This window comes from Myodes glareolus, chromosome 24, assembly GCF_982192425.1.
Source record: "Myodes glareolus chromosome 24, mMyoGla1.1, whole genome shotgun sequence".
NCBI classification, from domain to species: domain Eukaryota; kingdom Metazoa; phylum Chordata; class Mammalia; order Rodentia; family Cricetidae; genus Myodes; species Myodes glareolus.
In genome coordinates, this window is record NC_142049.1 from 28,879,259 (window position 1) to 28,895,706 (window position 16,448).

General features: G+C 34.8%; 1 protein-coding gene across 6 annotated transcripts in view; it reads left to right on the forward strand.

The window, feature by feature from the left end:
* The window catches only part of Mef2a (myocyte enhancer factor 2A), a 121,840-nt gene that overhangs the window by 39,507 nt on the left and 65,885 nt on the right, over nt 1–16,448 (forward strand). For 5 of the 6 annotated variants that reach the window (XM_085682651.2, XM_085682648.2, XM_085682650.2 and 2 more), the window contains exon 3: nt 14,702–14,890. In XM_085682651.2, the coding sequence (XP_085538777.2) occupies nt 14,837–14,890 (54 nt within the window). In that variant the 5' untranslated portion in view covers nt 14,702–14,836. Of the gene's footprint in view, nt 1–13,498; nt 13,518–14,701; nt 14,891–16,448 lie in introns of those variants that run through there. The other variant, XM_048434801.3, reaches the window with a different exon arrangement.

Here is a 16,448-nt window from a genome sequence, read left to right on the forward strand (position 1 = left end):
AACAGTTGATATACCAATGTAAACAGGGGAAATTGTATGGGACCCTACCCCTGTATGAAGAGCTACAGGAAATTAAAAACTGCCCAGTGAGAATTCTTCTTCCCCAGAGGTGAATCTCTTACATGGTTTCCAATCCCAAGTAGTTAGCCCTAAAAATAACTCATACAAGCAATCTTAAATAGACTCATCAGGTTACATTGATTGTTTTTTTGCACATATGTATGCAGCAATAATAATTAATGAATAAGAGGCCATGAGTTTGAAAGGAATTTGGAGGGCATGATAATGGTTGAAGGAAGGCAGGGAAAAGAGAAATGAGGTAATTGTATTTATAAAGTTTTTTAAAAGTTATAATGTAATTATATCATTTCCACTTCCTTTTCTCCCTCTTGCTCTTACTCAAATTCATGATCTCCTTTAATTGTGCTTGCATGCATGCGTGTGTGTATGAATATGTTTGTGTGCACGTGTATGTCTATTCTTAAATATTTAAATCCAACCTGTTCAGTCTCTACAATGTTGCTTGTATGTTTTCAGGGCTGACCATTTGATATTGAAGAATTAAATGGTGTACTCTTTCCTTGGAAGACTGTTTCTCACGTGCAGTGTTCCTTAGTCACCTGTTGTTCTTTGTTTAGCGCTAAGGCTTCTTGAACTCTCTTCTTCCATGTTATCATGTCTGTTGTTGTTGTCCTTGTTCAGCTTATGTTAAGGTAGCCATGGTGGTGAGACTTCATGGGTGTAGCTTCTTGACCTTTCCAGGAGATGCAATCTTATAGCAAACTTCCTGTTTCTCCGGCTCTTACAATCTTTCTGCCTCCTCTTTCACTCAGCAGGAGTTGTGCTGAAAAGCTTTCTTAATGAGGGTTGAGGTATACTTACCTGTGAGTATAAGGATACATATTTAGAATGTAGCTAGGGATTATGGTGGTTTAATAAAGTGGTGATTATAGGTCCCCTTCAAGATGCATGACTTCATCAGCCATGGATAGTTGGCTAGGTTTCCAGAACCAGACAAGATATTCCTCTTGTTAACTGGGTCTTAAGTCCAATTAGAGAGCTGTTGTTTACTACCAAGGTCCGTGTGCCACTACTGCACCCTTGGGTTATCATACCATATTGGTTGTTGTAGTTCATGGGCATCATATCTCGGTAGGACTATTGATTTCTTCCCTTTTTGGGAAACTTGAATTGTCTTTTTAGGTCAGATCCAGCTTTGGTCCTCTGGGTTATGTGTACAAAGAGTATGATATCTTCAGCATCAGGGACTAACCTTCCACCTTGTGGTTTCTTGGCAGGGAGGTGGGGTACCAAGAGCAACAGCAATAGCCTATAACCTTTTGTGAGTCTCATGGACAACCCTGACTAATGACTCAACAGAGGGCTTTTCATGTCTGGTGTTGGGATTTTTTTTTTAGATAATCTGTGGCTCCTGGGGGGAAGTGTTGTCAGTCCAGATGGGGAAATTTCATTTAAACTATGTGTGAGTATTTATGATCTGACTTACATGTTTTATAAGTGTTTTTAGGTAAATAGTCAATAGCATGATTCATTATGACTTTTCTAGACATGAAGAATGAGATGGGAAGTTTAATTGTGAGCATTGAATTTGTTAATAACTTTTGATAGAATGGACATTTTCACAGTATTAACTTTACAACCCATGACCATACAGTGTCTTTCTCTATCTCTTCCTTCAGAGGTTTAAAGTTGTCATTGTAGAAGGTGTTTCACTTCCTTGGTTAGGTTTATTCTTAGATATTTTATTTTCATTGAGGCTATTGTTCATTGCAGTGTGCCTATGATCTCTTTTTCTGTATGTTGGTGATAATATAGAAAAAACTGTTGATTTGTGAAGTTGATTGTTTATCCCGCCACATTGCAGAATTTGGTTTTAGAAGAAGTTCTCTTACAGAATTTTGGGAAACTCCATTGTATAGTATCATGTCATCTGCAAATAGGAATTGAAGCACTGTTAATAAAAGCTCAAGAGAGAGAAATTGGAGGTTCAACCTAAAGACCCAAAAAGCAGACCAGCCACTGGCTTTTACTGTATTCTGAAATGGCTATCATGTTTCCAGAAATCTCAAAATGAGACTGTGTGTTGAGAGCTGTTTCCTCCCCTTTTATAATCCTCTCTAGGCCTGGGATTAAAGGTATGCACCATGTGGTTTCTATGGCAACTAGTGTAGCTACTGTGTGTTACCATTACCTGGTCTCTAAGACTTACCAGTGGAACTGTTTTGCTCTCAGATCTTCAGGCAGTCTTTATTTATTAAAATACAATTGAAATACCACTACAAAGGATAGTTTGACTTTCTTATTTCTCTTATTTCCCTGTTTCTCTTGTTCCTGATTTCAGTGGGTTCACTTCAAGTTTTTCTTCCATTTAGGATGATGTGGGCTTGGGTTTCTCACATACAACATTTATTATTTTGAGGTCTATATTCCCTCTAGTCCTGTTCTCTTTCAGACTTTTACCATGAAGGCTTGTTGGATTTAACCAAGTTTTTCCCCCCTGATTCTATAGATAGCTCAGGTGATTTTTATCTTTAAGTCCATTTATGTGGTTTATTACATTTATTGACCTGTGTGTTTTGAATTATCCCTGTAACTCTGGTTTAAAATCAGCTAGGTCATGACAGATAATTGTTTTACTGTATGTCTGTACTATTGAGCATTTTTAAATTTATGTTCATTAGGGATATTGGCCTGTAAAATTGTTGTCATTTTACCTGATTTTTGTATTAAAATGATACCAGCTTCATTGAAGGAGTCTATCACTACTCCTGTTTTTATTTTTTGACTAGTTTAAGATGGATTGGTTGTAGACATTTCTTTTAAAGTCTGGTAGAATTTTGAGGCAAATTCATCTGGTTCTGAACTTCTTAGGTATCAGGCTTTTTATTACTACTTCAGTCTTGTCACTTGCTCTGACTCTCTTATGTTGTTGTTGATGATATCTTCTTTGTTTAATTTTGATGGTTTTGCTGACTCTAGAAACTCATCCATTTCTTCTAGGTATTTCAGCTTATTGGACTACAGGTTTTTAAATTATCCCCTTAAAATATTCTGTTTATTTCTGATTTCGTTAATTTGGATCCTCTTTCTTTTTGTTAGCTGGGCCAAGGACCTTATTTATCTCCTTAAAGAACCAGTTTTTAGATTCGTTGATTTGTGTGTGTCTGTGTGTATACATGTGTATTTTTGTTGTTTGGTTTCTATTTCATTAGTTTCTGCTGTTATTCTTAGTAGTTCTTGCAGTGTACTGCATTTGGATTTGATGTGTTCTTGTTTTTCCAAATTTTTGAGATGTGCATCATTAAGTTATTTGTACTCTTCCCAGAATTTTAGTCTTGGTACTTAGAGCTGTATATTACAAAGGACTGCTTTCACTGTGTCCTAAAGGTTTTGTTGTGTTGTGTTTTCATTTAGTTCTAGAAAATTTTTATTTCTAATTTGAATCATTTGTTATTCTGTAATGAGTTGTTTAATCTCCATGAGTTTGTGTTTTTACTAGAGATTTATTTGCTGTGAATTTTAAGTTTTATTGTATTATGGTCAGATACGGTTATTGGATCTTTTTGAACTTGTAAAGAAAAATTTGTTTTGTGTCCCAGGATGAGGTCTGTTATAAGAGAAGCTTCCATGTGCTGTTGTGTAGAATTTATATTCTTTGGTGTTTGAGTGAAATATTTTATAGATAACTTTTAACTATTTGATGTATGATGTAAGTTCTGATGTTTTTTTTTTCCTAGAAGATCTATCTATTGGAGAAAGTGGGGTGTTTAATTCTTGTACTTTTTATTAATGGATTGATGTTAAATTGTGTGTTTAATTCCAATAGTGCATTTTAAATGAAATTGGACACCCCTGAGTTTGGTGTGTATATATTTAGAATAGTAATGTCTTCTTGGCTAACCATTACCTTGATTAGATTGAATGCTGTTATTTATCACTTCTGATTAATTTTAGTTTGAAGTTTATTTTGTTAGATATTAGGATAGTAATACCTGCTTGCTTCCTGGTTCTATTTAACTGGAGTATGTTTGTTCATCCTTTTATTTTAATGCAGTGCCTATTTTTAAAACTAAAATGTGTTTCGTGTAGACAACAGATAGATGGATTTTATTTCTTGATCTATTTAGTTATCCTGTGTCTTTTGATTGGAGAACGGAGTCTCATATTTAAAGTTGTTATTATTAAAAGATGTGTGTTGATTGCAGACAATTTGTTGTTGATTTTAGTGCTGTTGTTTGTGTTTGCAGTGGTACTTCATATTTTAGTAATTATACTCTAGTATTTCTTTCTGCAGTCTCTTGTTAGGTTTAGGTTTAGTATGTTGGTTGTAATTGTTTTAAGGTAGTTTATATTGTGGGCAGTTTTTCTTTCTCCAACTATGACAGTTTTACTGGGAGTATTAGTGTAGGTTGGTTGTCATAGTCTGTTAAAACTTGGATGAATTGCTGCAGACTCTTTCAATTGAGAAATCATATATTATTCTGATGAGTTTTTCTTTATTTGTGACTTGTGTGTTTTTTCTTGTATCTTTCAACAAATTTTCTTTGTTCTGTATACTTAGTGTTTTTAGCTATGAAATGCCTTTTCTGATCTTGTCTGTTGGTGTTCTTCTGTGTACTTTCTGTATCTGTATGGGTATGTCTTCCTAAGTTTAGGGGAAGTTTTCTTTTGTGATCTTGTTGAAAATCTGGCATATGCCATTAACCTGGGAGTCTTCTCATCTATTCCTATGATTTGAGGCTTTGGTTTTCTTTTTATGGTGTCCCACATTTCCTGTATGTTCCTTTCCTTTTACACACACACACACACACACATACACACACACACACACACACACACACACACATATTTTATCTAGATTCTCTACTTTGTCTTCAATTCCTGATATTCTTTTTGCTGCGTAATTCATTCTACATTGAGGCTTTCCTTTAGGTTGTCTAGTTGGGCTGTTGGGTTTTAAGTTCCCTCTTCACTTTCAGTCATCTTCAGTATTTCTATCTCTTTATTGAATTACATTTTCAAATTCTGGATTGCCTTCGTCATTTCCATCATTTTGTGGTTTTATTTTGCTTTGGCATCATTCAGGCATTTATTCTCTTTGAGCTATTTCTCTTTAAGTTCATTAAGCTGCTGCTTTTTGTCTTTAAACTCCTTCAATTATTTGATGAATTTTATGATTGTGCTTTTAAATTCTGTGTCGTGGGGTTCATCTAGGTAATTCTCAGTGGCAGGCATTTCTGTGGGACTGGTGGGTTTAGGGGTGTGATCCTGCTTTGTGCTTTCATATTGTTTGCATGTTTGTATTGAGAGCTGGGCATGTGGACATCTTTTGTTAATTCTGTGTCTGAAATGGACAAAGTAGGTTGGTGCAGAAGAGAGATTGTATAGGTTGTATTGAACTTATAGGATGAATATATGGCTTAGGTGAAATGTAGCCCAGTAAACAACACGGGACCGAGCTGATGTGCAGAATGTGCATCAGATCCAAGCCTGGAGTTTGGTGGGGTAAATATGGGGAGGACTAGGCAAACTAGATCGTCCTGCTAGATCCTAGAGACCAATGTTTGTATTCTGGCTCTAATTTTTTTCCCTCTGAGCCAGGGTTTCTCTGTGTAACAGCTCTTGGCTTGTACTTATGTTTTAATTGAACTTAAAATTTTTTACTTATCATTTGTTTATGTATACGTGTGTGCACTTAATTGTATGTACCATGTCTACTATTTGTGTGCCTGGTGCCCAGGGAGGTCAGAAGAGCATCCCATCCCCTGGCACTGAATTTCCAGTGCTGGAGTCACAGCTGAAAGCAGCCGTGTGGGTGCTGGACCAAACCAGTTGCTGAGCCATCTCTGTAACCCCCCCCCCCCCGTGTTTTAATTCAATTTTAAAAGTGAGTTTTCAGGCAGTGAGAAGACAGAGCAATGATTATATTACTGAGTGGAAAAAGCCAGTCTGAAAAGGATGTATTCTGTGTGGCTTAAATGATACGACATTCTGGGAAAGATAAAATTCTGGGGTTAATAAAAGTGATGAGTGGTTTCCAGGAATGGAAATGGAGAGGGAGAGATATGTAGACTAGTACAGATTTTTTTATAGTAAAAACTGTTTTGTGTGATACACTGTAAACAGTAAATACATTCTATTATTTGTTCATACAAATCCGTAAAACACACAACACCAAGAGTGAATCCTAATGTCAGTGAGGCGCTGTGGTTGAAATAGTATCTCCATATAGGACCATCAGTTATAATAAGAAGCCTAACTTGGTGGGTAGTATTGATAATGTGAAGGGCTAAACACATTGTGTACACTATGTTGCAGAAAGTTTTGTATATTTCTATTGATTTAATTGCAGACTTAAAACTGCTGTAAGTAATAAAAAATTAAATACCAAAATGAAAAGGATAGATAAGCTAGATTAAGATCTTTATCCCAAAGTGTGGACAAATAGGAATTAACAACTGCATGTTCGAGGATTGTTCTGTCCTTGGCATGGCAATTGAGAGTGGAAAATGGAGGGAAGGGAAGTATCAGGCCATGACACTGAGGTTATTTAATTCTCTGGAGTTGGTATTCTTGACTTCTTTTCCTGCCGTAAGCTAGTAGCCAGCTGAATGATTTCTGCCATAAGACTGGGGTTGCAGACTATTGTTTTGTTAGTCCTGGACCCAAGGACAAAGCTGGTGCATGCTGCTTGAGACTAGCTTTTCTAACTAATAAAAGGCTTGAGTTCCTTTGAAAGAAAAGGTGTGTGTGTCTGACGTGTGCAGGTGCTTGTGGAGGTGGAGGCCAGAAGAGGCCATTAGAACCTCTGGAGCATATGGTTATGAGCCACTTGAGGTAGATGCTGGGAACTTAAGTCTGTTGAAGAACAGCAAGCACTCAACCACAGAACCATCTCTCAATTCCCAGGCTTTTAGTTTCTGAACTTCTGCTAGAATGTGATGTCTGTGACTTTGAGGTAGCACTGCCTGTGCTACAGTTTCCTATGTCAATTTTATATAGAGGTTATGAGAATACAAATGTTTTTATATGAACATACTATGAAAACATGCTAGAAAGGCCTGATAAAAAAAACTTTTTAAAAAGTCATTTACCATGCCTGGTCTTTTACAAAGTCAGGTGTTGTATCATATACTTAAAATTCCAGCATTCAGGAAACTCAGACAAAACTATTGTTAGTTTGAGGCCAGTAGGACTCAACAAGGCTGTTATTTCAAAAACTTTAAAGAGTCTTTTAACCAAAATGTCTGACAGAGATAGATGGAGGTAATACCTGTTTCCATCCCTGTAGGGTAATTATAAACTGTGTTTTCAGATTTAGGGAAAGGCTCTGGAAATCATCTGAGGCAGAAGTTCTAAGTGAAAGCTATTTTCTTGATTTGGAATTAATTTTCAGTATTCTAATCTTACCAAAAAAAATTGCCCAAACATTTCCCATTCTCACGTGTACATTTTCTTATAAATCAAGTGTTTGAAATTGCTATTGCTGTTAGCTTTAATTATGTAAATATATGTTACACATTTTTACTGTGTAATTGTGGTAAGTATATCATGATATACACATAGATACACATAACTAGTAAATTTCTTGCATTTTTAAAAATTTAGTTACATTTTTATTATGTTTCAGGCTATTTCCTACTATGGCAAATTATAGTAGTTTTATTTTATAAAAGTAATATATTTACTAAAAATAAAAGAGGAGATTGATATAAAGAAAACAGTAGAGTGGATAGTAATGCAGAGTAGTACATCATTTGGATAGGTAGTATACTAATGATTAGAAGTTTGGGAATAACTGCTAAGTTACTGAATATTTTAATCACTAAGTTCTTGACATTTTAGCTGAAAATTTGGACTTGCCAATGTCTGCAGATTTCATTTTCTTTGATGAAGGAGATGTGATGATTTCTAAGATTGTTTGAAAATAAAAAGGTATTTTTAAAGGTAGCTTTATTGATGTTTGTAAAGGGTAGACTCAGATTAAAGGAAGTCCTCAAACAATATTGACTTAGGTAGCACTCTTTCTTTTCTTCTGATTTGATAAGTTACAGTAAATGGGGTCTTAAACGAAAGTAGCTGTTTATACTTAAAACAAAAAATTATATGTTTTAATATAGTATTTTTAGTTTTTGTATGAGGTTTATAACTTTTTACATACACAAATTTTCTTCCAATTATTGAAAATTATGAAATGTTTTCCATTTCATGCTTTATTATTTCCATTGTATTGGCAAAGAAATATTAATACTCATTTTGGTTTGGGATCATAAATACTTAATAACATGTTATACAATAAATACATTTATAGTTTTTAGTAGTAATACCATATATTTGGGTTACATCACCCCAAATATCTGAGAATTTTTTTTAGCCTGTGTGGTGCTTATAATGCATTTACTTTCAACTTTCTTATTAAAAAAGTTATTTTCATGTAGAAATTGCCAAGATCTCTAGCTCGTTTAATGTTATTATATGTTTGAGTCTAGTGAGATCTGGGTTTTCTCATTCAAGGTGTGGTACACACTGTCTCAGTCCGATAATGCCTGAAACTGTAAACGTGTTAGGAAGAGTAGAGCCCGGAAATTGCACAAGGTGCTGGAGTAGAAGCACCTTGTTTAAAGTTCATTCTTAAATGCTTTTTTTTGTGATCAGAATTTTTTCCTTTTTAAATTTTAAAAGCAGCTGTAGTTTTTGTTTGTAGTAATTTTTTCTCACCACTGAAAAAAAAATCCCAGAAGTTACTAAATTTCAGTTTCTTCACTTATGTCATTTATTATTTTTATCTTCTGTCCACAGAATTTAGAAGGAAAAGTAAAATTTTATTTTCTACTAACAAAAATGTATTGTGAGCATTTGCTGCTCATTGTTCAGTCCTTTTAATGAGAGAGAAAGAGAAGGAGGGAGGGAGGGAAGAGAGAAGAGAGAGAAACAGACAGACAGTGAGTTTGCACATGCCACACTGAGTGCATGGAAGTCTGAAGGCAATAGCAGTCATTTCTCACCTTCTACCATTTGTGTACCAGGATCCAACACAGGTCCTTGGCCTTGATGGCAAGCAACTTTACTCACTGGTCCCTCTAGCTTGCCCTCTTTTTCTTTAGATTCTTATAAATAATATTCCCATGAACATTGGTGTGCATATCTTAATCTATACTTTAAATTCTTTAATTTATGTATCTAGAAGTGAAATTGTTGGATCAAATGATATTATTTTTAAAAAGCATCTGTCATACCTTTTTGTTACAGCAGCTGTTGTAGTTTGTGTTCCTGTAAATTGTACAGGGGTCTCAGTTATATGGGCATGTTAACATTTTATTTTTATACTTTAAAAAGTAATAGTGATTTTGGGTTGGCAAGATGGTTGGATGAGTAAAAGTACTTTCTACCAAGTCTAATGGCTTGAGTTCCACCCTGGAGCCCACATGGTGGATCAAAACACTCAATCTGTGACACATGTGCCCCCCACAATAATAAAATGTAAATAGTCATCTGGATGGGTGTAGGGAGGCTTTTCGTTGTGGTTTTAATTTGCATTGCCTAGTAATTAGTGATGTTGAGCCTTTTTTCATATGTTCATTCTTTTGAGAAATACATGCCTATGTTTCTCCTTGCCCTCTTTTTTGAGACAAGATCTTATTCTGGAGTCAGAACTGACCCGGAACTCATTATGTATCTGAAATTGTCAACTTGCATTGTTCTTTCTGTTTTAGTTTCCCAAGAGCTGCAGAGATTTCATGAATGAGCTACCACTCTTGTCTTGTCTTTGCTCATAATTGGTTCACTCCTTTTACTGTGTGAGTTCTAGCAATTGAATTCAGGCCATCAGGCTGGTTGCAGATATCTGTATCTACTAAGATCTTGCCTATCTTATCTTTTGCCCATTTTTAAAGTTGGATCTTTTTTGCTTTTAGATTTTAGGAATTCTTTGTATATTTTGTATATTAATCCCTTGTCCTATATGTAGTTGTTTTCTTCCCTTTTTGGGGGATTGCACTTTTATTCTCCGGTTAGTAATATCTATTGAAATGTATTTATTTATTTATTTAGTCTATATATGTATGATATGCATGCATGTTTTGTGTCATTTTTGTGTGGGTGCACCTGTGTATGCCTGTGTAGTGCATATGGAAGTCTTAGGTTGCTTGACATGTAGTGTCCTCTTTGTACTAATTGAGGCAGAATCCGTTGCTGAGTAGAGAGCTTCCTCCTGTGCATTGACTAGGCAGCTGTCCCATCCACCTGGCTTTGCATAGGTTTTGAGGATGCAAATTCTGGTTTTTGTGGCTGTATCGCAAGTGTTCTACTCATCAAGCAGTTTTTTTAGCCTCCATGTTTTTAATTTCAGTGAAGTCTTGTTTGTTGTTCTTTAATATGTTGTGGTTTTGGTGTTGTGATTAAGAAGTCACTGTCAGATTGAGTTTCTTGAAGCCTTTTCTGTTGTCTTCTAAGAGTTTTACAGTTTGAGCACTTGGGTTTAGATTTCAGTTTCAGATTAATTTTGAGTTGATGTTGTATGTGGCATTAGATAAGTATGCAGCTGTATTCTTCCTTTTGGGCATCTAGTTTCTTTATTTGTTCGAAATACCCTTTGCTGTTGAATGATCTTGGTATTTTTATTTAAAATAATTTATTTTTATTTTGGGGCCCTTTATCCTGTTGCATTAGTCTGTGCTTATGCAACATCTTTTCATTTTGTGACTTTAGCAAATTTTGAAAGAATAAAAAGTGAGTCCTCCAGTCTTAGTCTTTTTCAATACGATTTTCACCATATGGATTGCTTTGAGATTCAGTATAAGTGCAGAGTGACTTTTTCAAATGCTACAAAAATATGGGAATTTTGGTATAATTACAGTGTATTTGTAGATTGCTTTGTGTAGTATTGTAAATACGTAATTACATACTAAATATGTAAAGTTTTATAGTTCATGAGTAATATTTGTGACTAGTGTTTTAAAATTTTTAGTATATTAGTCTTTTATTTCCTTGATTAATATACTTTGTTTCACATTAAGTGTGTAGAACTGCAACAGATTTTGGTATGTTGGTACTATATCCTGATCTATTTCATGGAAACAGCTTTATAGCTCTCATTCTTTAAAATATGGATCTTTTAGAAGTTTGATCCTTGTGCACACACATACACACACATACACACACAAAGGTTTTGAGGCTAAATTTTTGTTGTACATGTCTGTCTTTTGATCTGGCATGTAATCACTTGGCAACTTTTATATGTGATTATAAAGAGGGTATTTTCTGCAGTCACAGATAAAGTGTTCTCTGTGTCACTGAGGTTGTTGGCCTGGTTGTATCTCACTCATTTTGAACTGCTTGTTCCATGAGTTGCTAAGAATACTCTGCTAAAATCTACTTATTACAATTGATTTCAGACAGGTCTTTGGGGGTTGACTTTCTTTACAGTCAGACTTCTGTTTCTTAACCTAGTTATTTGGAAAAGTCCATTTGTATAGAAGTAAAATTCAGTACAGTTGTAAAGCTGTATGAGAAAATACATCCTCAATGCAGTTGGTAGACTATTGGACTCTCATGTCGACATTTAAAGTCCCTGTACTGGGTAGTAGAAGAGAATGTGTCTCTGTTGCTGGCAGTAAGACATATTAAAAGCTTACGAACCGTTGCCTGCTGTGTGCATTTGTCTTGAGCATGTGTCTGTTTCCTTTTCTCTTTAGCCCTCAATTTTTCTTAAACTCATGTAATGTATAAAAACGTTAAAAAGTGCTTGGTTGCCAGTGGGGAAAATGCCAGGGAGAAAGTTACTGCTCAATAAATTGTGTAGTAAGCATTTTATATCCTGCTCTGAACTATTTACTTCTGTGAATGAGCATTCTTTAATATTTCAGTTAAATTTAAAAGAAAGAGTAATGATTGGAGAGCATGACTTAATTACAACATAATTTCCTCACTTAAAAATAGCAAGTACGCTCTTGGTTATAGTTTTAAATAGAATATCTGTTTTTTTGTTTGTTTATTTGTTTGTTTTCTGAGAAAGGGTTTCTCTTTGTGGCCCTGGCTGCCCTGGATCTTGAGTAACTAAGTGTACCTCAAACTCAGAGATTCACCTGCCTCTGCCTCCTGAGTGCTGGGATTAAAGGTGTGTGACACCACTTCCTTCCAGAATATCTGATTTTTAAGAAGGATTTCTGATTATATGTGATATTAGGTATTATATCTTACTGTTAAAATGAACCTCAAAAAAATTGCATGGAACTGAAGAGATGGCTTGGCAATTAAGTTCAGGAACTGCTCTTGAAGAGGATTAAGTCTCAGTATCCACGTGGTGGATGACAACTGTTTGTAACTCCCACTCTTGGGAACCCAGTGCCTTCTTCTGGCCTCTGTGGGCATCAGGCTCACAGGTGATATACAGACATTCACACTGACCTTCCTCCATCACATATATATAAAATCAAAACTGTTTAATGATGGGGTAGTGGTGTATATGTGTCTGTGTATGTACAGTGCTATGGTGCACATTTGGAGGTCATGGGTCTACAGATCAAACTCAGGTGGGCAAACTTATATGCAAGCACCTTTTCCTGCTGAGCCATTCCACTGGCCCGAATAAGACTTTTTTTTTTTTTTTTGTAAATTATCCAATGTTTTCATCCCTTCATATGTGTCTGTCCTGCCTTGAAGTTTGCCATGATAAACTATGGCATAAAACTTTCTGTTGATTTGTGTTTTACACAGTGTGTCATTCTCTGCTTGTATCTTCATGTTAAGATAGTACCTCTGTAAACTTCATAAAACAAGGTTTTTTAAAATGGGGTTGTGCTATCCTTTTCAATTAGAGGTTTAATTTAGTTATATTTAATGTGAATAGCCATATACTTGGATTAAATGTGTCACCTTCCTGTTTGCTTTTTGTTTATAGCCTCTTCTTTGCTTTTTTTGAATCATTAATCCATTTCTCCATCTTGCAGCCTTTTTAACTACCTGTACTTTTTTTTGTTCTTGCAGTGGTTTAGAGATTGTGACATGTACCCTTGACTTAATAAACTACAAAGAGTTCCCTGTTAACTCATCAATAAAATTCAAGCTCTTTAACTCCATTTACTACCCTCCTGAAATAATATTGTTTGTGTCTAATAATATTTTAAATCCATAAGTATTACTGTTAACATTTTAGTTAGTATTTATGTAGAATTGTTTATGTATTCTTTTTCTTTCACTAAATTTTTTGTACCTATTCAAATTATATCTGGTATCCATTTTTTCTTCTATTTGAAGAGGTCCCTTTTGGTATAATCTGGAAGGTGCTGTTTCTTACTCACCTAAAAATGTCCCGGTTTTGACCTTCATTCTTTTAGGTTTATTTTTTTCTATGTGTATCTTCATATTCAGGTGAACATTTCCTGACATGCCAGTCCAGGTTGGACATAGATAAATGACATTTTCAGTTTCGAATGGTACAGCTTTATTCATGTGATGGATTGATGTCTTTCCCCCTTGTGGACTCTGTCCTTTGTGAGGTGAAGAACGATGTATTTTTGGCATACCCCCCTCTACTTTTTTTCTGTCTCTCTCTCTTTGCCTCTCTTGTTCTGTTTTGTCTCACCCTTCCTCCTCACTCTTGTTTTCTTTTTCCCTTTTCTGCTATACTTGGGACTGAACCTAGGGTCTCCAGAATGCTAGACAAGTGTTGTTTCTTATTGCCCTAGCTCTATTGAGCATTTTATCGTTATGCTCGATTTGATGTTTGGGAGTACATTTATTGTGGGTGAGTTAGTAAGTTATCATTGTAGCGGGTGTTACAGTTATATAAAACAATAAATGAACATGGAAGATAAGTAAGCAGGGAAGCACTGGTGCTAGGAAATGAGCCCATTGCATTTAACCAGACCCTGAATTTGCATGATAAAGTTGAAATGTTAGTCTGGATTTCAATTTGATAGTCAAATTGAATCTTAGTAGATGAGGTATTCATTTAATGTCCAGAGGAAATAGTATTTCACTTAAATGCATAATAGTATAAAGTTTATACAGTAGTATCTTTGTAGACTGATGAATAGTATTAAAATTTGGCCATAGGATAAATTGATTTAGAAGAACTTATAAGGGCAAATATTAGTTATCTTTTGCATGATGGTCATCAGGAGCAATAAAGAGATTGTGTGTTGCTGATTATAGAAGGTTTAGGATTCTGATTTTGAGAAGTGTTATCCCAATGTTTGCCTCCTTATTGGGTGGCCTTTTGCCTTGTTACTTAAATTTTTTTTCTGTGTCTCTGCATCCATAGTCTCCTATCCATATTTACAAAATAGAAATAATAAAGTCTAAGTAAAGAGATTCTATGTAAGAATGAATAGAATGGAGATTTTTCCATACTTTAATTTTTCTATATGCCAGGCATTTTTTTAAGTAACATTGACTATTTTAAGCAACATTGGCTATTGTTGTTTCTCTTGTTATTATGTACATTGTGAAAACCTGGAATACTATAACTGCATTTGCTTAGAGATAAAGGTACAAAGAGATCCAGGTGAACTTTTAGGGGTAGTCAAAGATTTCACCTGCTCACTTTATGTCTGTAACTCGAAATTCCAACCTAAGACTGCTTACTGTGTCAGTATAAAAGCAAATTTGAAATTTCTGTAGCATTTAATGATTTACAGGTTGTACAAAATTGACATTTTTTTATTTGTGTTTCTTTTAGATTCTCAAGAAATTTCTGCGGTAGCTTGGACTCGAAGGTTACATAATAGAAACTGTGTACGATGCATTAGGATATTGAAGGAAATTAGCTTCTGAATTAATTACTTGGAATATAAGGAAGAAAAGGTATCTGAAAATGGGGCGGAAGAAAATACAAATCACACGCATAATGGATGAGAGGAACCGGCAGGTAAATGAAATTTTAATTTATTTAATTGGTTATCAGATTTTTAAAACATAATATAGAATGGTCAAATCTTTCTTAAATTTGATTTCAACTCTCTTAAGTGTTTAAAGTTCCAGAATAAATGAAAAATATTAGATATAGAATTGTGTCCATCATGTGGTTTAAAGAAATCTTCAAGTATGTTTTCTCCTGTGTGCAGTAGAAAAGGAAATCCTTCCATTTTTACCCATATGGTCTTCATGCCATGCTTAGTCTTTGCTGGTCTTTGTGGTTGTTGCTAGAATGTCTTCTCTTGTACTCAGGAATGTATGATTTTATAAGTTTGCAGTTACCAGGGAATGCTTTCTAGTCACTTACATTTTGTGCTTAGCCAAGAAATAATGAACATGGATTTGAAGCCTTATTATCTCACATACTTCTGAAATATGTATGTATCGTATGTCATCTTTAATTCATAAGTTTGCAGTACTAATATCAGTGAATTCTTTCAAATTCAGGATAATATCAGTATGATTCTGATATGTGGAGTGCAATTGTTATATTTAAAACTGATTGACAATCTGTTCCCAAAACTAGCTGCCTGTTTTTCCAAGAATTATTAGCACCACTATACCTATTCATTTGTATACTTTATAACTATTAACTATTGAGTATTTAGTATAAAACTCTATGGCCATTAGGCCCCAAATCTTTGATGTTGGTTGTTCTTAGATAAGTTGACTGGCTCCTTGATTTAGAAAAGAAGAAAAAAAATCTCAGAAAATATTATAGTAAGCCGCTTATTCCTTATATTCAATGCACATTCAGTAGGGAAAGATGTTATCTCTGGGAAATTTGTCAGGGGTTTGAAGACCAGCTTCTACAAAGCTCAGCAGGACCAGCATAGCACTGAAAATGTGCTTTCTCAAGTCGGTCAGTGCAGAACTTTACCCTCTCCCTCTTTTCCTCTCCTTCTCTGCCTCTCCCTCTGGTTTTGTAAGACAGGATTTCTCTGTGTAGCTCTGGCTGTCCTAGAACTCACTTTCTAGACCAGGCTGGCCTCAAACTCAAGAGATCTACCTGCCTCTGCCTCCTGAATATGGGGATTAGGGCGCGCACCATCGCTAATATGAAATATTAGAAAGATAATAGTAGAATGGACTATAATTGAAGCTTAGTAACTAGAATTAGCCTGTTCCTACCTTGGACTTAGTTGCTATGTTGGTGGTTTTGTGAAGCTATAAAGTAGATAATGGCTGTCAAAACCTCTCAAATCCTATCTCAGCATTTAACTAATCCTTGCCATCATAGATTAAATATGCCTGTTGTTCTAATTTATTTGTATGGTATGTGTTCTTTTGAGCAGTTCTGTACTTGTGAATTTCAGGAATGTTTACCCTTGTATATAAATGTGTATCATTGTATTTTTATATTTTTATCAGTGTATAACTGAATATAAATAACATAATTTATGTATTTATGTTTATTTGTTAGAAATAGACATTTGTGTTTTTTCTACTTTGATACTGTTTTAAAGAGTTCTTTTTTAATTCTTATTTTGTGCACATGAACACTTGGTTAT